Consider the following 24,294-nt stretch of genomic DNA (forward strand, 5'->3'; position numbering starts at 1 on the left):
ATATCGATGTTATAATAGGCCTATTGTATTTAAATTAAAACGCATTTTACGACCCGCGGATCGTTTTTAAGTCAATATAAGTAATATTACACTTTAATAAATTAATTAAAATGATTTCACTTAGCCTACTATTAAAGAGTACTTAGATTTACATTGTTGACTGTAGGTTGCAAAAACATGTGCCTACGACTATACGGTATGTCATTACACAACAACATATCTGTTTTTTACTTTTGTTTAAATTTTCATTCCAGTTTAATGCCATTGTACGAAAAGGACTCAAAATAGTTTTAGAGCACGGTCTCCAGTATGAAATGTCACGTGTTGAACAACAACACGTGACAATGAATACCGCAATTAAATCTAACACCATGAAGGAATATAGGCTTGTACAACTACAGTATGGTACACTTTCTACTTACCTATATTCTTACTTAGAAGAAACACCATTCCAAAATTCAATATTTCAGAAGATGTTCAACCGTAATTTGGATATTATGAAACAGGTGCACAACTAACCATATCTGAAGGAAAATTGCTGCCAAGGAATACAGTGCCCTACCAGGCTATTCAGCGCTCGCCCCTTATTAGCGTCCACCTCGAATTGATCTAGCACTGGGGCCGAAATAGTATCCCACCAGTTTGCCAAAATCCAGTTTGCCGAAACCATGATTGACGAATTAATGGCCTCTTTGCCGAAACACAGTTTGCGAATCCAGTTCACCGAAATCATGACAACCCAGTTTGCCAAAACCTAGTTTGCAGAATCATTTTTGCCGTCACCATCGTACAAAAGTACAGCATAGGGCCTACTGTGCTTTTGAAAACGTGATGGGTGGATCAGGGAGGAGCCATACTTACATTCCCGTATTTGTACCCGTGTAAACGCTCCGCTTTGAATAAACGCTCCTTCTATAGTAGAGTCATTTGGAATAAACGCCTCTTTCGAAAACACCATGTGGCGTATATTTTTTCCTCGAGTAAACTTCCTCTTGACTGTAAACAGATCTAATGGAAACATAATTTGCCCAATACTTTCTACTAATGTTTTATTCCAGTAGAATTACATTTTAATTACAATGGAATTAAGGGCGTTTGAGTAGGCCTATATACAGTACGTATCCATTTTACACAAAAAAATAAATAAATGCCTACCTCGAATAAACACCTCCCTCGAATAAACTCTCCCTCAAAAACCATTCTCAACAATAAACGCTTCAGGGCGTTTATTCGACGAAACCCGGCCTCCGGGACCAAAAATAATAATTTGCCTATTCATATAACGTTATTTTGTCAATTTCTAATATTGTGGTATTAAAAAATCCCCAAAAAGCTCCCAACGTTAACACATGGATTTTTTTTATGCCAGCACCCTGACAGAGACTCTAGTCAACCCTTTGATTCGGGTGTATAATTACTATTATTATTGTAGATTATTAATATTTATTTATTTATTTCATTTAGGTATACATATTACCTTAATTAAACTTTCTACACTTGTTATAAATATGCTTGTAAAACATTTTATTTGACAGGCCTACTTAATTAATTTTTTTGCTGATGCTAGCTAAATTGCTAATCAAGTTTCATTTACAGAATAAGATAAAACCAATTATTATAAACTACAATAAGTAGTTATTATTATACAAATAAACAGAGATCGCATCGCACCTCCCATTGGAAGGCTTCTAAATTCTCAATTTCGCAAGTCTGGGATTTGCCTCTTTAACAAATAGACATGTAATAGATAGTTTCTTTTTTCCCCGATAAATCATGTAATTTTCTTTCTTCTTTGGAAAAGAACAATTTCCATTTATGGATGAATAAATCGATATCTATGTCTATGCCATAAATTTCCGCTACCTGTTTTTAATGTTTTACTGCTTTTGATTGACTTCCAGCAAAATGGGTTTGGCAAAATGGGATTTCGGCAAAGTGGACTAGGCAATCTGAGATTCAGCAAACTGGATTTCGACAATATGGAGTAGATCCGAAACCCCACCACCAGGCCCTCTCACAGCACAAATCGGACGCAATGCAGTGACTGCGCCATAGATTACCAGATATGAAGATCCAAATTGCTAGACAATCCATGCCTGAGGAAATTTCACCCTGAGACTGTAAATTTTTCCACTAGGCGAATTTATTCGTGCAAAACGAAAGCGCCGTTCATGCGCAGGCGCATTTACATTTCTATCGGAGTTTTCGCTTCAGCGAAATTGGTAGTTCGAACTGTTTCTACTTTTTGCGAAGCGATAAATGTTCGCAACCAATCAGAGCTCAGGAACCGAACCGACACCTTCGATTCGCTCGAATAAATTCGCCAACTCCAAGTTTGAGAAGATTTTTAGACGATTTTTGTTTATGTCGGGCAGATTTCAGTAGTAAATCCAGGCATGGGGGATAAACTAATTCCTCAATGATTCAAGTGTTATGGAAGATCATAAAAAAGATGCGCCTATGAGACGACTCTGCACGTTTTTCGATCGTAATTTGCTATTTTAAGATTCGTCTTATACGCGAGAATATACGGAACGATTGAAATCCAGCCTCCCACATCATCGTTGTTGTCATGAATGACATTAGAAACTTTGTCGTCACCTACAGTAGCTGTCTTTGCAAATTTCATCGACAAAATTACTAATGCCTGCTGTTTTACGCTATTACAACAGGAATGTATTCGCACGGTAAATATCAAGCTAAAGCTTGGTTTCTTAAGAATTGCTAAAGTTGTTTTCTGCCATCGTTGAACTAACGTGCAGTCCCCAACGCAACAAGGAAAAGCTCCCCGATACGACCAACCAATCAGCATCTGTCGGCTAGTGTGTAGCGATTTTGTGGAAACTCGGTTTTACTCACATGCATCGGGGTTAGTTGTTGGCATTCTTTTGTCGGCACTTTCGTTTGTTACCATAAATTTTATTTTAATCTGAAGCGATTGCGCAACCCATCACCAGGGGCGAGCATTTGCATGAACCATAACCAGAAAACAAGTTTCGAAAAAAATTGTGCTCAAAACGTACGATCGCTCACAGAACACGTAATTGAATGCTGATTGGTCATTTTTTTAGCCGAAGTCAATCAAAGACCTCCCCCCACCTCCCCCGCAGCGATTAAAGCCCGGCTAAGAAAAGTTAAAAACAGTGCCACGCCAGGCCTACTGTAGTTACTATAGGAACACAGCCCGGATTGAGATAAACCACCTAGTTCAGACTGGCATGTGGATAAACATGGTGAGTTGAGCCGGGTTTATCCACCTAGTCTGAACTAGGCCAATATCATATGAATATACATTTTTCTTTACAGTAGTCATAATAAAATACAATAAATTCAATACCACTATCAAATGTATTTCATAATTTATTCTATCAATGTTATCGTGACAATTTTTTCTTCAACGTAATGCTATTGCAACTTAAGATTACCAACCCAGCATATCAAAGAATTTTAATTAATATAAAATGTACAGTATATTATATTAAAGAGCAAAACATGTAAAATTAAAGGTAAACAAAAAAAATGAAATATATTCAATCATTACAGATAGATATTTTCACCATCTTCATATTCAACACATTTTCAGTTTTTCTTCTCATCCTCCTCTAAAAAATAATCATATCATGGAGGAATTAGTCCTTTATGACCATATTATCTACAACAAAAAGACTGTAATTCAATTACTGTAGAACTGCATTCGCAATAAATATCAGTATAAAATGATATACCGTATTGTATACATTCTAAACGTTTCGTGGGAGGCATTTTTGGGTGTAAAATGGATGTGTAATATACTCAAATAAATGCCCCTTAATTTCACAGTAAATGTGGAACTATAAACACATAGTTAATGTGTGATTATGAAGACTTATTGATCCAAACAAGGTAAGGGGCCTATATTTGAGTTAAAATAAAATGCCTTGGGGCGTTTATTTAAATAAATACAGTAACTGTTTCTTTGAATTTGATAGCAAATTACTTTTAATTGAATCACAACTTTTTTGTAGTATGTACAGGATCAATTTTGCACTAAATTTATTAAATTAAGTAGAAAATAAGAATGCTAAATTTGATCAACTGATCACAAATGAAAATAAATGTTTATCAATAATTCAAATTTGAAATACAAATCTACTTGGTACTGTAGTAGTAACAAATACAGAATAGTGATTAAAATGCTGCACATACAAGAAAAGAAAATTAAAAACTGTGTACATAAATTATCAAGTGACTAAAGTTCAATATATAATATACATTTATAATTTTTAGAACAATATACTGTATCTCATAAAATGTTAATTATTATAACTTATTATTATTTCTGGTATACTGTACATAAAGCAAAGGACATGTCATGCATAATAAATCATCCAAGTGTAACTTTAGACAATCCAATGCCAATCTACCTGTAGCTAGCCGTTTAAAGCCCCATTCCCGGCAAAATTTCAGTTGTTTTTTATATATGTTATAAAGATTTATATATATAATACAAAATTGCTAGTTTAACTGAATTTAGACATCCAAAAAAATGTAAAAAAAGACTGAAATTTGAATTTTTGTGTTCCACACAAAAACTAAACACGGATGAATTTTTTATGTTTGATTTTGCCATAGGTCTGTAAAGACATATACAGTAGTAGGCGCTCGAAACATTAGCCTATCAACACTGCTGGCTAGGTCTAGCTTTACCTCGATTTAGGTTTCATTATCGACCAAAAAAAACCAAAAAAACGGCAGACACGATATTTTCCATTGCTAGTATTGACAATTATTTTTCCAATTTGTTAAAAAAAATGATTCTGACTGAAATTTTAACAATTAAACAAACATCTCTCGCCTACTCAATCGACCGCAGTATGTGAGATGCAAAGTACAAAGACTAATCGCATTAGAAAGGGCACCCTTTATTGACTGTATAAAGTATACACAAAAGCGAGAGCATTCCAGCGGATGGGATCTACAACCTATGAATTTGCCTAGTAACAAAGAAATTGTCAAGAAAATGGTAATCTCCTATGAGAAATATATTTCTTTTTTTTTTATCCTTTTGCATAAAACTAATATTTATGCCAATATTTTTCCACAATTTATAATAGCACAATATGCATGCATTTTTTTCTAAAAATTTCTTTTTTTAGTAAAAGTTTGCTGGGAATGGGGCAAACTGGGGCAACATCCTTTGCAATTTTGCAAAGGATGTTGACATTAGACCTTACATAAAGATAAAAATTATTTTTAATAAAAGAACACCAAAAAAATAATACCATTTAGGCACTTTATTCGCTTTAATTAATTTCAGATAGTGAAACATTAAAACCTAAATTTCCTCTGTATTCTAGTCCCTTATTAACTATGCAGACCTCTGAATTGTATTTTGTACAGTATAACAAACATTAAACATACATAAAATATAAACATTTATACAAGCCCAACAAAAATTACCAATTCACATGTATTTGACCCTTAATTAGATCTATCGGACTTCAAAGCTCAAGACATTCTAGTTATGGTACTATTTGTTTGCGCTACTGAAATCTACTGGGTCAAGCGGTAAAAATACCCAGAGGATGACCCAAACCACCCCCAACTTACCCACATACTGTATACTCACATAAGCATGTTTGTATTATATGGTGTAAATAAGGGTTACTACAAAAAGTCTTCTTGTAGACAACAGATTAGAAACCTTTCGTATTAAGAATTAAATATATTTACTCTGTCATCCCAACGAAGATTTAAAAGGCTGTCAAGAAAATACTTATTATCTTATTAATTATTTTTTTGGCTGTTTCATTAAACCTTCTTTCAAGTTTGCACAAAATGTAAATATACAAGGTAACACTTACCTGATTAGCAAAGGGATATTACCCCCTTCCTTATGGCAGACAATATGCAATATAATATGATTATTATACGTTTATATATGTAAATTCACATACTCAGGTGTTTTTGACATTCCTGTTCGCTTTTTTTTGTTACAATCACCAAGCATTAAATAATATGTCAGACAAAAGTGGCTGGTGTGCTTGAACCATGGTGGGAATGTCTGTTTCTATCTCTAATTTGGAAGAGTATACTCAGGCACTTTTGACATTCCTGTTCGCTTGTTTTGTTACAATCACCAAGCATTAAATAATATGTCAGACAAAACTGGCTGGTGTGCTTGAACCATGGTGGGAATGTCTGTTTCTATCTCTAATTTGGAAGACAACCAGTCTGAACTAGCTGGTTTGATCTAGCTGCAACTGATGTGATCTGGCTGCAACTGGTTTGATCTAGCTGCAAGTAGTGCACAAATGTATTTTTTATCTTGAATTTATCACATCAGTAGTGGTACCATGTTGCTGAGCCTGTGGAATGTGTGACTGATTTGTCTTCACTGATATTATGTACATTTCGGCCAGCTCAAGCCACCACATGAAGCAGAAATAATAAAGTATATGACCAGCTGAAAAAAATATCAACATACATTTAAATCAAAATGTATACAATAACCACTATAAAAGTGCAAGACAATAGTTTATTTAAAACTAAACAAGGGCAATGCTTGTACCTGTATTTACAAAATTAAATTTGCAAATTTATTGTTTATTTTTTAATGATCTAAGTTTAATAAAGAATGAGTTACACATGTTTACCATAATTGCTAGCATGCACACCTAGTTGCTTTTATAGCTTATAGCCTGATATTTTAAGGGGCCGTCCATTTATCAGTGGGAGGTTACCCCATAAAATATTGTTCAAACATAAATCATATGTTGAATACATTTTGAGAGTGTGATGAAAGGCAAATCAATAAAATTTTAGAGTATCATGTAAATCAGCTTGTAAGACACTGTTGTAGAGTACCAGCAATTGTTAATATTCTTTGACGAAACAGGGCATAAATATTCCTACAGTAGTCCTACTACCTCGACAATGAGAGTCCCGCTCGTCCTAAAACACAGGATCAAAATAGTTGAAAAACTTGATGAATACCATTCAATATTAGCAATCAATATTAATACTCACAATTATAACGATAATAAGGATGATTGTGAACTTTGCATTCTTTAAACACATGGATCGCGACAGGTTTTTGCTTGTCTTCTTAAATGTCAATGACTGAAATATAATTTTAAATCACAGATTAGCATAAACATCATCAAATAATAAAAATGTTAATAATAATTACTAATATTTACATTTCAATAGAAAAATGTAAAAAACATAAAAGCAAGATGTAGTACAACACATTATTATTATTATTATTATTACTATTATTATTATTATATTATTATTATTATCACCATAATTATCATTATTATTATTATTAATATTATTATTATTATTATTATAATTATTATTATCATTATGTTACTAAAACCTATTATTATTATATGCCTAACTGTAATATATGTGAATTGTAACTTTGTATCTATATGTTATGCTGTACCCTAAGGAAAAAATGTACTCTGTACTAAATAGGCGCCCACCTCCAACTTAAAGAACAATAAAAGGTTCAGACACCTGTCAGCAAAATTCTGGTATAATAACAATAGTTTTGTACTGTGCAAGTCCTTTTATTTTAATGTATTTCAATCGTTTGAGTCATAGGTCATGTAGTCTTTGTGGGTCTTTCCCTCTAGCTGTTTTACTTCCTCTTAAGCCTTTCTACACCTTATGCATTTCCAGGATATGACTGAACCCATTTAGTTTTTTCTAAGTATCCTTAAAATGCAATAATTTAAACTTCTATTGACATGGGGGACTTTTATTCCACCTTGTTATCAAGGCCCCCTGTATGATATGGTATAACAATGAGACTTATAATTTCTATCACTTGTATTGAATTTTAATTTCTCTGAAAAATGTTAGGAAGTCTAATAACATCAATATTCTTACACTGGACTCAAGGTCTTCTGTTTTATCAACCAGTAATTCCAAACGTTCTCCTCGATTTGTTATTGTATCTGGAAATTTTAAAACATTTATATTATATTTCAAATTCATCATACACTAATTTTATTTTATTTAATTATTTAAACATCTATCAAAATACAAAATGTGCAACTCATACAAGGTACAGCACACATAATACAAATTCTGGTTATACCTAATTAGGCTAAAAGTCCCACAAAGGTTCAGCCTCCCCTCCCTTTTTAAGCCTCCCTCACCTCTCTTTTTAAGCCTCCCTCCCCTCTCTTTTTAAGCCTCCCTCCCCTCCCTTTTTAAGCCTCACTCCCCTCCCTTTTTAAGCCTCCCTCCCATAAAAAAAACCTTGCTTATACCACACTGCCATAATAAAAATGTATCCTACTCTCTTTAAAATTGTAAAATTGCAGCTGTCACAAAAATCAACACATGACCTTCTTACTAACTAGTAACCTATCACGATGGTATACCAGCAGAAATATGATAATGCTTGTTATACAAGCTTAACGATCTTAGATAAACATCAATGGAAGAGGCGAGTCGGAAGTGGTTTGGTGCAGTGAGAATGGTTTGTTTTCCAACTAAGAGGTTGGGGTATCATTCCCTCACTGTGTATTTCGCTTGTGTCCTTGAGCAAGGCCCTTTATCTTTGTTGCTTCTCTCCTTCCAGGAATATAAATGGGTACCTGGTGGGGTTGCCTGCTACTGCTACAACATTTAAGCACGTGGAATCAATGAGCAGGGAAAAGAGAGCGCTTGTAACCTAAATTAAAGGCGCTATAAATACCAAATAACAAATAACTTACCAATATTTTTAACCATTATCCTATTTAACTCGTCTAGATCATTCTGTACTTGGGTCAACTTATCACCATTTTTGTCTTCACTGAATTTCATCTGTGTTAATAGTCATTAAATTAAAAAAATTGTGAAAAATGTACTAACAGAAAATTTTAAGAATTTTAAATGTTGAATATATATACAGCACAACAATCTAAAACAACAAACAAATTGATAAAGAAAGAAAAAGAAAAACCAAAATCCAATTTAGCTCATCTATATCATTCTGTACTTGGGTCAACCTAGCACCAGTTTTTTCTTCACTAAATTCATCCGTGTAATCGTTAATAAATAACAGAAATTTTGAAAAATGTGCTAATATAACATTTTAAGAATTGTAAATGGTGAATATATATACAGCATAACAATCTAAAACAATAAACAGATGGACAAAGAAAGAAAAAAAAAAGACCAAAACAGGTAGGTTTTAAGTCTTGTCTTTAATACTGCGATGGAGACCCATAGTTGGATGGCGAACGTCATAACCCAGTCACCATGTGTTTGCAGGTGAAGATTTTAGGGTAAACTGCTATAAATTATAATACATTGTGTAAATAATGGAGTACCACACACTACAGTACAGTATACTTTACATTGGTTATAGTGTATTCTCACCACTTTGGCCTAAAATTATGGCAAACAATATACATTATCGAGATAACCATAAATTATATATAGAATCAGTGGCGGATTCAATGGGAGCTGAGCTGGCCTGAGGAACCCCTAAAATTTTTCAAAATTATAAAAAAAAATGGAAAATATTATAGGAATACCATAATTAAATTTGCCTGAGAGTGCCATCTAGCGGTGCCATAATCATAAATGTTCTTACTTTAGCCTCAACCATGGGGGGGGGGGACCCTCTGTCTGTTAAAGTCCCTTACTGGGCCCCACCCCCCTCTATTTCAAATTCCGGGATCATCCACTAAGAATCATCATGTTAATTTCAATGTTCTAGCTTAAACAGCTGGCAAATAATTACTGTACATAGAGAAAAATATGAAACTCACCATTTCTGTGGATAAAACTCTTGAGAATTCACTGTTCATAGCAAATGGTAGTGCTGTCTGTGCCCTAGCACCGTATGTATTTGCAAACCTCCTCGAAATTTCATTTAAATACATAAAAGCTTTAGATCTTTGGAAATCCTGTTAAAGAAGAAAAGCCACAACACAATAAAGAAAGGAGTAAACATCTTATCATTTTAAAAAAACAATTGAGGAAGTAATAAATTATACCTGAAAATTTTTTTCTTGACAGTATTTGGTCCATGAGGGTTAAATTTTCACAATTTCAAGTATTACTATAAATTTTAGCTATTAAAATATGAAGTTAGTTGAAGATATGTTGATGGATATTTCTTCAATGTTGAGCTATTTTAATTAAATATTAAAAATGTATACTGTATTTGGTGTTACAGACGGGACATTTAAAATTATATTTCTTTTACAGTGAACCTGTTAACAATATTTTTGTGTGGACCCAATTACTCTGTATTCATTACACCAGGAATGTCCCATCATAATTAATATTTTTTTTATTAAAAATTGCAGTTATGATTTTTTGGTATTAAATTTAATATCTCTTTCAGATGAGGGGAAATATCAGAATATGTAAACCTTCATAAAAAAAAAAAGTCACGGCTAAATTTGCGGCCCATGCAATTTCTAAAAAAAAATTTAAAAAATTATAGTTTATTATACTGTATAGTTTTATAACCAAGCAAAAGCCACAAAGAGTATTGATTTGGGAAACTGAGAAAAGTGAGATGGGCTGGTAAACATGATTAAACTGAGTGAATTTATTATTCTCTTAATATTAAGGGTTTGTTCCTAGAGTGAGTAGGACATTAAAGGAATATTATTCTTAATTAATAAATGAGGAGAAGTAGTGATGGTACCATGTGTTGAAGGCTGAGAAAACTTACATCATCTGTGATACAGAGGTAGGTAATTCTATTCTCCGTCATATAATGGAAAAGGTAGCTACCATGGGAGTATGTCAATTTGGCGTTCTCGGGTGAAACCTTGAGCAAGATTTGCTCGACAACTTCCGCAAAGTTGCCTTGGCAAGCTGCATGTCGGGCGAGGACTGTGGTCCCTCTTGTGACCGTTGCGAACAAAATAGACATTCTGGAAAAAAATAAAATAAAATAACCAAGATTAAGAATGTATTGTAAGTCAGAAATTAAAATTAAATATTAAAATAATTTCAAATAAGCATAACTTAACAGCCAAGCCCAAGTACGGGCCTATTAGAGAGATTGAAAGATTTAATAATAAGCATATGGTTGGTACTATAATGAATGCACTGCAGACAGCAGCCAGCTGACACCACACAAAAAACAGGCAATAGCGAACCGAAGAAGCCTTGGCCTACAGTACAGACAAGTCGACTACTACAGTACTACTAGGCCTAGCCTAGATAGTTATTAAGACAATTATAACATTTCATGCGAAAGATCTACGTTAGTTTAATAAACCTTATTCTTGTTCTATTACATTAAACACGGATTAAAACTAAGTTCCAACTACCTGAACACCAAGAATCACGGTGAATTCCACACTCAATGATGTCGATGAAGTTTTGTTTCGTGACCATTCGTCACATGATAAAGGTCATTACCAAGGTCATGAAACTGTTATTGAACTGAAACTATGGGTGGCAGTATACTGAAAGTGCTAAGCGTGTTTATGTTTGTTAGAGAAGTACTGTAGTCTGTACTGACTGTGTACAGTGTGTACTTAAAATAAGTTATGGCAACTACTTCAAATGAGAATTCCGATGCAAAAAAGAGGCGACTAGAAGTTGTAAGAATACATTTAGTGTAATGGCTTATAATTGAATCTGATGAAGAATTATTGAGTAACCTATGAAGCACCATGTGTTTTGTAGGCCTACCCCAAACATGAGTTGACGCTACGTTGGCGGAGAGGGGAACCGGCGAATGTCTTCTCTGGTTGCTTCCCTATCTATGCGTCTGTGGTTAGGCCTAGGCCTAGTAATTTTTAATTTAGTTTAAATCTGTGTATGTATAAGATTTTGAGGCACGGTTTTGTACATAATTAACTGTTATCCAAAAGACAAGCCGTGTGCCCAACAAAATGTTTTCCAGAAAATCGCTTGGAAAATAATTATGCAGAATCGTTATTGGTTATATATTACGATTACTGTAGTTCATCATAGCCTAATTTTCTGCAAAATCTGTTCAGAAATTGGCTCTTATTTTCCAAAATGCGCAGAGGATTGCTAGCCTAATTTTTGCGTGGAGGATATTTTCCCCAAAAAGGCCGCCTTTACAGTCTGGAAAGGTATTATTAACACAGCCATTCTAGGTACTGCATGTGAAGTGTGTTCAAATCAAAGGTCCAATATCAATCCAATGTATGTTTTGTCTTGAAGGTTCAAGCAAAGGATGTTGAAGATGAAACATGTGCAACATATGTAATGCATGGAGAAGACCACACATTAGGAAATTCTCTCAGATACATGATCATGAAAAAGTAAGTCATTAATTTATTGTCTTGACCACAAAACAAGGCAAAAATGAAATTTAGTTTCCTTGTTGCATAATTACTGTACACAAATGATAGAGTTGGGGGAGAGACTGGGGGTGTAAATATTTTTTGTGGGAAGGGGTGCATCCCCTAGATAAAGCCACTGATGGTCAGAGATGAAGGAATTTGAACCCAAGGCCCTGGACTTCAGCGACAAGTATTTTAACCACTAAATTGCAGTTTCCACTTAGTTTGAATTGTTGAATTATGGTGTAAGCCATAAATATGGCCGAAATAACTCATCAAGTTTCTTCTTATTTTCAGTCCAGAAGTTGATTTTTGTGGATACTGCATTCCTCATCCCACTGAAAATAAGATCAATCTGAGGATACAAACCAAAGGTAACATATTAAATAGTGTAAATGAATGCATTAGTTAAGGGGGAGGGCATGTGATCACAGTTTCACAATTTACCTGAGGGAAAAAAATGGCAAATCAAGAACAGGAAACTTTCTTTATTCTGGCCTCCATACCAAAAAAAAAAAAAAAAATCCATTCATCCATATTTCATGAGTTCTGACATCCTAGGTTAAAGATTCAGATATATTGTTTTCCCCTGCTCCACCCCCTTTTTTTTAGATAGCGCCAACCATTAGATTATAAGTAGGGACCAGCTTCAATGACCTGTGACAACAGAAGGGATTGGCTTAGAAAATCTTTACATTACAAGAGAATGTTTACAAATAGGCCTCTCAATGACATTGAAGTACATCGTTACGATTTAGTTAAAAGATTCTCGATTTGACATGTTTTTTTTTTATACGCCACTCTGGAACAAGCTGGTACCACTGAGTTACAACTGAATCCTAATAAATCTTTGAAACCATTGAGTGATAAATCACTATGGCTACCACATTTAGATTATATGGTATGTAACACATTAAGATGTTGAAAGAATGAGTCACCCAAAAACCATATAGTTACTAAGAGTTAACAGATGTTAAACAGTAACATAGCATTATCATGTAAAATATGAGAATTTAGTTGAGTAGAGCTCTATTTCCAACGCATTTAACCCTGAAAAAATGTATACTTGATGGGAGAGGTTTATTTTACCTCCAAAGTGGTCATGGACTCAATATAATAAGTTTTTTTACTATTAATTAATCTAAACACAATTGTTTCTCTGTAGGTGCAAGTACGTCTGATGTGTTACGTAAAGGTCTACATGATTTGACGTCGTTGTGCGGACACGTGTTGTCAACTTATGAGGTAGGCCTAAACAACTCATATCATCCTTTTACTATCATTTATATACAAATGCAATGCAGCTGTAAACTCCTCCTGATAAACACTTTAAAACATTTTGTGCATGGTAGAATTACCTTACATAAACATTGATTATTTTTTTTCTGTTGAACTGCCTTACATAAATTATATCAGATATTAAAACATTTTTTATATTATATTTTATTAAATTTTATAATTAAATTATACATTTTTATGAGTATTTTTATTTATAATTATTTACCATTCTTCCATTATTTTACATATATTACATATATATAATATATATATATATATATATATATATCTGTTTTTCACCCATTCTTTATCCAGTTGTTTAATTTTTTTCATTATTTCTTGTGACTTCTTTTAATGAATATTTATCATTCTTCTATAATTACTATTTTTCACCCATTCTTTATCCAGAAATATTATTTTATGTATTAATTTATATTTTCAATTTTTGTGATTTTTTACATATTTATTTTTTATATTTATATCAGTATTTTTCACCCATTGTCTATCTAGAAAAACTATGTTTAATTTATTTTATCAATTTCTGATATTTTATATTTATTTTTTGCAGGCGAGTGTAGAAAACTTCAAGAGAAATCAAGGAGAAGAGATGGAGACATCATGACACAGAAGGCTCTGCTTTCTGCTACAGTAATCTCTAAAATATCCTCTGTCCTTGTTCACATGCAATTTGCATTATAGAAGTGGAAAAGTACAACAATCATTTTTGAAATGATAACTTTATTTATATTTAAAGTATATTTTTAGCCCAAATGGGCTTAGGAATATATTTTTTCTGTGTAAAATTATTTACATTACAGATACTAAAGTTTATACCTGTACTATCTGATAGTTTGGGAGTAAAAGATTATATAATTTGGTCTCAGTATGGTTTGGATAAATATGTTAATGCCAAATTTAAGAAGTCAAATTATTTAGCCAATCTGCCAACATACTATGTTATTTTCAGGAATAATTATAACTAATAAAAATACATGATTGAGGAATTCACTTTTTCTGTTGAATTAGCATCTCTTAGTTATGACATCGAAATTTGTCACTTCGTTTTGAATAATGCTAGAGGGTGCTACACAGGTGTAAATAAGGTTTACCGGTTGAGCACCAGTGGTTGTGTAACATCATATTCCAGTCAGAATTAATTTATTGCTCATATTTTTTGATTTATTAATAAAAGAAAAATACATAAACCCACTCTTTATAATGATCTGCATAAATGTGTTGTCAACTTATTCATGCTGTGGTTTCAGAGTTTTTAGTGCACAAAGTGTTTACATGGGAACATTATTGTATGATAGATTGTCAGGACACAAAATATAAGTGGGAAAAAAACCCAGAAATTCACGATGATGTCTTTATTTTGTGATGGCTTCGATGGGAGTATGACAGCCCTCCCACGGATTTTTTTTTGCCCAGAAATTCTGTTTCCTCTGTCTGATATTTCTTCAAATTTCAGGATTTTTTTTAATGCATTACATGAAAATGGGTATAGAGAAATAAAATCCTTATAGCTCGATGGTATTATCACTCATGGTTGTGTTCTGGTGCATCTGTTAATGGCTTCAATAAAAATCAAAATGGATGTTTTGTGAGCAGAGTAGTTGGATATTTCTTCAAATTTCAGGATTTTTTTTATGCATTACTATGAAAATGGGTATAGAGAAATAAAATCCATATAGTTCGATGGTATTATCATTCATGGTTGTTCTGGTGCATTTGTTAATGACTTCAATAAAAATCAAAAAGGATGTTTTGTGAACAGAGTAGTTGGATATTTAAGCCCCTATTATATTTTTTGTTTAATGTTGGTTGTATTTCTATTTTCTTTATTTTGAAATAAATAAAATAATACCTACTACAGCATATCCAATCATAAAAACTACCTTTTTTATAGTTCCTTTATATAATTAATATAATAATTATATTGATATTGTAAGAGCTCTCAGGCATTTAGTAGTCAGATCGGATTTTATGTAAATCCCTATTAAGCCCTACTTAATCCCTACTTCAGCCATCAGGGAGCATTAAATAAAATGTCTCATGGATTCTCCCAATTTAACTTCTTAATTATAACAAATATTTTAGAATATTATTATTTTAATTTTACATAATGATTAGTTTGAAGTCTATTCACACTATTTGAGTTTCAGAAGTACCTATTATTTTCCCATGTGTATATGATATGATATCATCATTCTCATTTATGGATGTGATATGACATCATAATTCCCATATTTAAGCAAGTGATACAAATGTGTCACATACAGTTTCAAATAGTGTGGCTATATCTGAAATCCGAACATAGAGAAAAACAATATCTCTGTTTATTTGTCCATAATACAACAAATATAGGCTTAGATCTAATACCGGTACTATACTGACATTGTGTAAGAGCTCATGTTAACCAATTTGGTTTGGTTACACCAGACTTAATTTTAATCGTTACATAATTCCCGTAGCGGCTTAATAGTATTACTATGAAGTGTTGTGTTGGGATTCATATCTAATCTTTCTCATGGTTGTTTCCAATTTACTTCATTTTTTTTATATTATTGTTAAAAGCAAATATATGCTGCGGAATTGATATTAAGTCTGAAGCAAAACATTCTATACTTGGCCTATTTTTAGACGCACCATAACGTGTTTTCTTTCTTTCTTTTTTCTTTTTTTTTTCGTTATTTCTCTCATCTGTTTTTGTTAAACGCATAATAGAAGCTCCAGCATTATGCATCATCATCATCATCATCATCATCATCATCATCATCATCATCATCATCATCATCATCATCATCATCACCATCATCATCATCATCATCATCGTTATCATCGTTATCGTTATTGTTATAATTTTTACTACAGTATTATTATGTTTGATGGACAAGTTGGAAAAGTCGACCAAACATGGATGCTATAGGCCTATCTGATAGGGATGTATTTAATATAAAAGTTGTAATGACAGGGGCGTTTATAAGAGAGTAGTTAAGAAAGAGGTTGCCGAGAATCTGTAAGATGTATACAGTTCCGCTAACTTTGTTAGTTTTGTTCAATGGACATTTCCGCCGAGTGTCAGTCACCAATCAGAACATCGCTACGTATATGCTCTTGTCCCGCAAACCACGTGTGTCACAAAAACGTACGCGTTTACGTTGGCCTACGTTTACATTTATTTTTTCAGACCTTAGCAATTATCAAAGGGGTGGGGCTTAGCGAAAGGTCCAATGACGACAGGAATGATATTAAGATGGTCTCTTTATAATAAAAATACACTTGATTCTTATAACGTTCCAAATAAGCAGATTAAACAAGAGTGTATTAGCTGCGATAATGACCTCACGAGCTGCTGTACTCTGGTAGTGACTGTATCGTGACCTGTTTCATTTTATTATGAGTAACAAAGAAAGTGGGACAAGAGTTACAGAGGTCAGATTGCATATAGCCTGGTATCTATTAAATCGCTAAGCGTTTGCCGCTCCTTTCTACGACGCTGATCGGTTGAAATGGGGAGTTTTCCTGATTGCGTCAGGGACAACTACGCAGTACAACGCTTGTAGTGAAAATATTGTACCGACGGTGCAGGTGTAGCGATTTTATGGGAACAAGGCTTTAGCTAGGTATATCTCCATATTGTACATAATATTACATGAGCATAACAACAAGACATATTTGTGGTATTATTATCCGCTTTATTGACACTCGAGTCCACCGCGGCCTACTTCACTAAGTCCTATTGAAGTTTATAGAAGTATTGCCTCTTAATCTAATGTTCTGGTATATTTTGAGAAAAAAAAGTTCTCATCCGCTTGTCGAGTATAAAATGAAGAGAAATGGTAAACCTCTCAGAAAATAAAAAAGACGTTGGTGAGCAGAACTATCGTCAGGTATCAGGTTTGTATTCCATTTCTCATGTTTTAAAATTTGATTTTTATGCGTGTAACATGTTAAGCTTCTACATGTATATCGTTTCGAATCATTGACATTTCATCATTTAAAACTTATTAATAAATGGTAAACCTTATGTGAATGCTTTTTAAAGACGAGGGTCTATTACTTTTAGGCCTACGCTTTATTCAGGTGATGACTTTAAGCCTCAAAGACAGCATAAATACGGTAACGATCATTGTTGCAAATTTCTTAAGTTCTGCCTTTTAGATCTGTAGACCATAACAAGTATTATCCATCCACTGTCCGTATCGAAAGAAATTAAACAAACATAAAAGTAAAATGTAACTACAGTTTCCTAGTCTGTAATTTAAAAAGATTAATTTTTTTTTAAATGTTTTTAGCATTTATCACTTGTTTATTTATTTATTTATAAATTGAAAGCATTTTCCTAACAAGTTTTCCTGGTTTTTGTAAAGAAGTGTAAGAGATAAGCCTGAATTTCGACAGCTTTATCTTTTGCTAGGTGAAGCGTTCAACGAATTTTAAAGTCTGGTTCCAAAGCTCACGGAGCTTTTACCGGTCATCCTTGCTTCGTCTTTTAAGTCAAAGCTATTCTTTTCGTCTTTTTTACATTTGAAAACGTAGGCCTACCAAAAATCTTATCAACGACTGATCATATCTCCCGTTCTATAGTTACATTCATTCACGAAGAGCGTGCTAAATGTCAGTATCATTTGAAAGCCTTGCGAGGGTAACCAACCGATTTGCTGTAAGCCTACAACTGGTTAATAATCAAGAAGAAATTCCATGTTTTCTTAAAGTTGCATTGCCGTGTCAGTCTGAAAAATAATAGTAATATTATTAACGGGTAATGATGAGGCAGCACTATAACTTTCAAGATGTAATCTATTTAGAAAGAAACTGAAACACACATAGAATACTCAATTTTGTACGTTTTTCTAAACTTATTGCACTACTAATAGTAGTGTTATTATGGTTAAATACTGTTATATTAAGATTTCTTTCCCTTTTTCTATAAGATAATGAACAAAATGACTATGGACACAGAAAGCTTCATAGACGGAAAAAGTAGCAGACGATCGGGAGTTCAAATGGCATTCAACGTCATTATCATTGCTTCAATTGTATTCATCGCTGTCATTGGTCAATACCAACTACTTAGACTCTCAAGTCGGGTCGATAGTCAAGATGTTCTTCTGAAAATTTCCGAAACAGAGAATCCAACATCTGACAAGGTAAGAGGGTCTTAGTATAGATAGGCATGGAAACCTGTTCATGTAAATAGTCATTTTCAGCAACTCGACCCACATCTTCACACTGAATGTATTACAAGCTGAAAAATATTTAATTTATTTTTGTATTTTAACGTATTGCAATATGACTTTTTATCTTACAGTCGAAGCGAAGTACCAGTTATTGCAGTTGTAAGTCAGTCCATTATATTATTATGGAGAAGAAATAGGGCTAAACATATTATAAGCCTATCAAATCAGTAATTCTGTGCTATATGGTGTTTGATTTTTTTTATTGTTTTTATAGGCCCTATTAGTTCATATTGTAAACTCAAAGTATTTCAATCTTCGTTACAGTCCAGTATATTAATATGGAGAAGAAATAGGGCTAAACATATTATAAACCTATCAAATCAGTAATTCTGTACTAGGGCCTATGTGGTGTTTGATTTTTTTTTTTTTTTTTTTATTATTATTATATCATATTGTAAACTCAAAATATTTCAATCTTCGTTACATTTTGAATATTTTATACCAAATAAATAATAAATCAATAAACAAAATAAATGATAGTAAAACGGGTTTTTTTGTCTAGCAAACAATTTATATTATTACTATTACTATTATTATCATTATATTCATTAATAGCATTGTGTATTGTTATATGTCAGCAAAAGCCTAATAAATGGCTTTAATACTAGCATAATTATATACTGTAAAGTTTTAAAATGTTTTTACGTGTAGGCCCACCTGGACCAAAAGGGGATAAAGGAAGCAAAGGAGACCGTGGATGGAAAGGAGATAAAGGTGACAAGGGTAAGTCACTCTCCCACCTCCCCGCCCTATAGTCTGCCATAGGGAGCTTTCGATTTGCGCGACGACGCGACGCTGCTAAAACGGATTCACCCATGTGTGGCCGTCCCCTACGTTCTCTACACTGGTCAAATTGTGTCCTGTTAATCCACGCGACGAGAACTTAACTTTCTCGTTTGCGCAAATGACATTTTAGTGACGTCATTACATCGTGACATCGATAACTCTCTATTAATTGAGAACCTGACAGAATGTGAATGATTTTGAATAATATTGATCTGGTTTGAAAGTACTTGATTTGAATATTCATTTTGAATACAGGTGACACCGGACGTCCAGGGGCACCAGGACCTAAAGGACCACCTGGAATGAAAGGTGTCGGCGTGAAAGGTAAGCAACTACATTATTTTTTTAATTTATTATTGATATTATTATCATCATAGTCCTTATAATTATATTCATCACCATCGTCATCCTCATCCATTATTATTATTATTATTATTATTATTGATCATTATTATTATTATCATTATGATCATTATTATTATTATTATTATTATTATTATTATCATTATAATCATTATTATTATTATTATTACTTTTATTTTCATTATTATTATTATTATTATTATTATCATTATTATTATATATGACCAAAAATGAAAAGGAAAACCGGATTATTAATAATTATTTTCCTTTTTATTTATTAGGAGATAAAGAGATTATTATTATTATTATTATTATTATTATTATTATTATTATTATTATTATTATTATTATTATTATTATTATACCAGTATATGACCAAAATGAAAAAGAAAACCTGATTATAATAATCATTTTCTTTTTTATTTATTAGGAGATAAAGGAGACACAGGACCCAAGGGACCCCAAGGTGAAAGGGGACCGAAAGGTAAGCAAAGAAACTTATAACCGATCTTTGGGCAAAATTTTTATCTATATTATAATTATGCTTATTTCAAAACCTACAATCACAGTTGTATAATTCCTGACGTCAGATAACGTCTAGGGTTCGAAACCTACCGGTCTGAAAAACTGTAACAACATAGAGCATCAAAGTCTCCATTTCACAAAGTGAATTTAATTCCATATTTCAGCTTAATTGAGAGAAAAGTAATGACTTCACTGTCTTTAGCTGTTTTGAGCACATTGCATTGTTTACAGTGTCCCGCATTTAGTTTCCTGCAGTTTGACTATAAGGCCATGTATACAAAATATGTTATTGATCGTCCCCTACATAACAAAAGGAAATCACCCAACCATTTGTCTTTTGGCACAACTCACGAAAATATCTTCTCTTCGCCCATAATTCAACTTCCCTGTCTACCGACCGATCAACAACTCTTTTTTTACATGGCTTAATTGAATCAACAGTTTCAACAACTTTGGTCTTGTCATTGTGGTTAGCTTCCTTTCTCCTAATTCATCACTTTGTGGCAGCGAGGCTCAGACCTTATGACTTCTAGAGCCCTTAGAATATAAATGTATACAGGTAAAAGTTGCATATTACCATTATTGTCTACTAATTTATATAGAAAATTCCTGTTTCGATCTACAAATTTTCAACATGTTACAAGAGAGATCTACACTAATTAGTAAGGCCCCTAACTAATCGCCTTACTCCGTTCATCCTACCTAAGGATATGCCCTACCATATTTCAACACAAATATGGCTATTAAAGTTAAGCATGGAGACAGTTGTGCATAACATCCACCACTACGTTTATCCATGAGTTGTCTAGGTGAAATAAGTTAACCTGGACGTTAAGGCCCACTGATAAATTTCCGTAGAATTTTTGTGTTTTTGGGCCGTCTGTAATTAGGCCAATTCTTTTAGTAGTCAGAAATAATTGTTCTCATCAAAACTAATCGCGATGTTCAACATACTAGAGGGTGAGCGAGAGAAGTAATCTTTTTCTTTGCCTTAACTGATTACCAATATCGTTAATATTTCTTTAAAGATTTCCATAATCCTTTATATCGGAATATAGTAAGATGTTATTATTGTGTAATTTATGATAAACACAATATTTTACTATACCATGATACTACTATTTGTCTACTAAATTAAAATTCTATCGTTATTTCGTTTTTAATTCATTTCTATCTGTTTTCTCAAGGGCCAAGTGGCAACGACGGGCCAAAGGGAAGTCGAGGTGAAACTGGAAGCCGTGGTCCCCAGGGAAGTAAAGGCCCACAGGGTGAACGTGGGCCACCTGGACCTCGTGGTCCACAGGGAACAACCGGACCCAAGGGTGCAAAGGGATCTATAGGACAAGCAGGACCTAAGGGTGACCGCGGCCCACCAGGTAAGATATACAGCAGCTCTTTTTGTTTATAACTACAGTACTTCTATATTTCTCTCTTTGTAAAGAAATTTAGGAAAAGATGAATTGCGCCATCTGTATGTTTGTGGCCAACCTGTTCGCTAGATAGAGTGAAAATTTGGATTGGAGTTGAATAGCTTAGTGGTTACGATGCTTGCCTTCTAATCCCAGGGTCCTGGATTCAATTCCTGTCACAGCAGGACTTTTCCTCACGACTAAAAACAACTCCACTCCCAAAGCCTCATAAAGAGACGTCGCTGATAAAAGCATCACATTATTTCAGGTATTTAAAGAGGGCCCCTGAATATCAGCCGACCTTGTAGAATACGCTGGAAGGGTGTCACACTCTATAAATAAGTTTAAAAAAATCAATCGGGTTTGTCATTAACAAGCAGTCTTTAATAAATGATTAAGGTTTGTCAAATTCAATTTCAATTTCAAAGTAACTTTTTTTTTTAATGTAGCTTCCTTTGCGAACAATCGCGTATAATTGATTCTAGTTGCTGTTATTAATTGATTAGAACAGTCTTAGCAGGGTCACCGACGAGCAGGCAACATGACCCCCCATTTATACTCTTGGGTGAAGAGAGGCAGACGTAAGTGAAATGTCTTGCCCAAAGACAGAGGCAGTGCGACGAGCGTCGGTCCAGATCTCACGATCAGAAGTCCAACAACTTACACTCTGCGCCACGCGCTCTCATGGTGTAATGGAATATAAAGCTCTATACACACTATCAAAATTTTCTTTGAAAAAGAAACTGTTGTGTGCCCATATATAGTCACGATGTGCCTATATATGGTCATGATGTGTCAATATATAGTCATGATGTGCCTATATATGGTCATGATGTGCCCATGTATATATATATAGTCATGATGTTCCTATATATATGGTCATGATGTGTCCATATATAGTCATGATGTGCCTATATATGGTCATGATGTTCCCATATATAGTCATGATGTGCCTATATATGGTCATGATGTGCCGATATATAGTTATGTGCCTATATATGGTTATGATGTGCCCATAGGCCTAGTTATGATGTGCCTATATAATATGGTCATCATCTTGTGATGTCATCATGACCATATTTAGGCATATACTGTATCACAGGACATGATTGGACAGGGCTTTAGGCATGTCACATGTTTTTGTCAAATAACATTTGATAGTCTGGACAGGGTTTAACAAACATTAATTTATGTTTATAATTACAGGACCTGCAGGTAAAGACGGAGAAAAAGGAGATACGGGTGAGTGTGGAATAGGCATGTCTCACAATCTTATGAAAACGATAACAACGACGAATACGTAAAATAAATTGAATATCGACTGTAAAAGGTTTATATTTGTTTTGCAACTTTTGTACTGAAATTGACGAAGCTAAACCCAGTATACAGTATTTAAATTACTGTAATAAAAAAAATAACAAATAAATAAATAAATAAATGATATATATTATTGTAATACATTCTGTTTTAATGGTAATGTTTTTTGTGAAGCTGGGTGGTCGAGGGCTTCATAGATTCACTTTTGAAGTCCTACCCGACCTCCTAGTGGATTGTTTTGTGAACGTCTTGTTTTGGCAATAAAACAATAAGAATACGAATGAGTAATTTGTTTTTTCATTTAAAGGCAGGAAAGGTGATACCGGTGCCCGTGGGCCAAAAGGCGATACTGGTAGGTTTTTACAAGTGTAAACTTCCGTAATACAAATTATTTTGATTTTTTTTAATCGACTGTGAAGTGGCATCCGCTTCGTTGAGATAGGGATGATAATATAGTGAAATTAATTTTTAAAAATAATAATAATAATGCTGATGATAATGCGAGTGATATTAATTACGATAACGAGGGTGCTATAGCAATAATAGTGATGATGATGATGATGATGATGATGATGATGATGATGATGATGATGATGATGATGATGATGATGATGCAATAGCCAATAAATTAATCTTGAAATAGAGGTGCTGGTGGGGCGCAAATGGTACGTTGAGAGAGCCGATTAATATACCGTATTTATTTAAACAAACGCCCCTCGAATAAACGCATTCTCCAGAGCTCATTTGAAATAAACGCCTCACTCGAAAACGCCCTGGGCGCTAATTTTTCCCCCTTGAATAAACGCCCCCTAAATAACTGTCAAAAAAAAAACTAATGGAAGCAATATAATTTCCAACACGTTCTATTAATATTCTTCTCCGATAAAATTAGATTCTTCTTACCTGGTTGGGATCAGTAAATCTTCATTATCACGCAATGACACATTTTGACGGTAACTGTGTTGAGATCTACACTTACAGTGACATTAAGGGGCGTTTGTATGAGTATGTAGGCCTATGTATCTACTTTACACCAACAAATAAATAAACGCCTTCCTCGAATAACGCCTCTCTCGAATAGACGCCCCTCAAAACCCC

The 24,294-nt window shown here is 33.5% G+C and overlaps 3 protein-coding genes across 4 annotated transcripts in view; 2 read left to right on the forward strand and 1 right to left on the reverse strand.

Annotated features, from left to right (window-relative positions):
• Positions 1 to 6,101: 6,101 nt before the first annotated feature.
• Positions 6,102 to 11,397, reverse strand: LOC117112816 (vesicle-associated membrane protein 7-like). Its single transcript, XM_033255996.1, has 7 exons — positions 11,286 to 11,397; positions 10,679 to 10,883; positions 9,762 to 9,899; positions 8,718 to 8,808; positions 7,882 to 7,949; positions 7,009 to 7,101; positions 6,102 to 6,445 (listed from the first exon to the last, which is right to left on the reverse strand). Exons 2-7 carry the CDS (start codon positions 10,880 to 10,882, stop codon positions 6,383 to 6,385), a joined length of 657 nt encoding a protein of 218 aa, XP_033111887.1. The 5' UTR covers position 10,883; positions 11,286 to 11,397; the 3' UTR covers positions 6,102 to 6,382.
• Positions 11,398 to 11,414: 17 nt separating this feature from the next.
• LOC117112817 (DNA-directed RNA polymerases I and III subunit RPAC2-like) lies at positions 11,415 to 14,899 on the forward strand. Its single transcript, XM_033255997.1, has 5 exons — positions 11,415 to 11,561; positions 12,154 to 12,254; positions 12,573 to 12,649; positions 13,441 to 13,520; positions 14,122 to 14,899. The coding sequence occupies exons 1-5, from the start codon at positions 11,508 to 11,510 to the stop codon at positions 14,173 to 14,175; spliced, it is 366 nt and encodes a 121-aa protein (XP_033111888.1). The 5' UTR covers positions 11,415 to 11,507; the 3' UTR covers positions 14,176 to 14,899.
• A 2,403-nt stretch (positions 14,900 to 17,302) lies between these two features.
• The window catches only part of LOC117112814 (collagen alpha-2(IX) chain-like), a 9,563-nt gene continuing 2,571 nt past the window's right edge, over positions 17,303 to 24,294 (forward strand). Inside the window, exons 1-9 of one of the 2 annotated variants that reach the window (XM_033255994.1) lie at positions 17,303 to 17,453; positions 18,491 to 18,706; positions 18,868 to 18,895; positions 19,448 to 19,519; positions 19,838 to 19,906; positions 20,376 to 20,429; positions 21,658 to 21,846; positions 23,086 to 23,121; positions 23,504 to 23,548. In XM_033255994.1, the coding sequence (XP_033111885.1) occupies positions 18,494 to 18,706; positions 18,868 to 18,895; positions 19,448 to 19,519; positions 19,838 to 19,906; positions 20,376 to 20,429; positions 21,658 to 21,846; positions 23,086 to 23,121; positions 23,504 to 23,548 (706 nt within the window). In that variant the 5' untranslated portion in view covers positions 17,303 to 17,453; positions 18,491 to 18,493. The remainder of the gene's footprint in view (positions 17,454 to 18,490; positions 18,707 to 18,867; positions 18,896 to 19,447; positions 19,520 to 19,837; positions 19,907 to 20,375; positions 20,430 to 21,657; positions 21,847 to 23,085; positions 23,122 to 23,503; positions 23,549 to 24,294) is intronic. The other variant, XM_033255993.1, reaches the window with a different exon arrangement.

This window comes from Anneissia japonica, unplaced genomic scaffold (assembly GCF_011630105.1).
Source record: "Anneissia japonica isolate Jap-2015-1 unplaced genomic scaffold, ASM1163010v1 scaffold172582_len1462937_cov174, whole genome shotgun sequence".
Classification (NCBI taxonomy): domain Eukaryota; kingdom Metazoa; phylum Echinodermata; class Crinoidea; order Comatulida; family Comatulidae; genus Anneissia; species Anneissia japonica.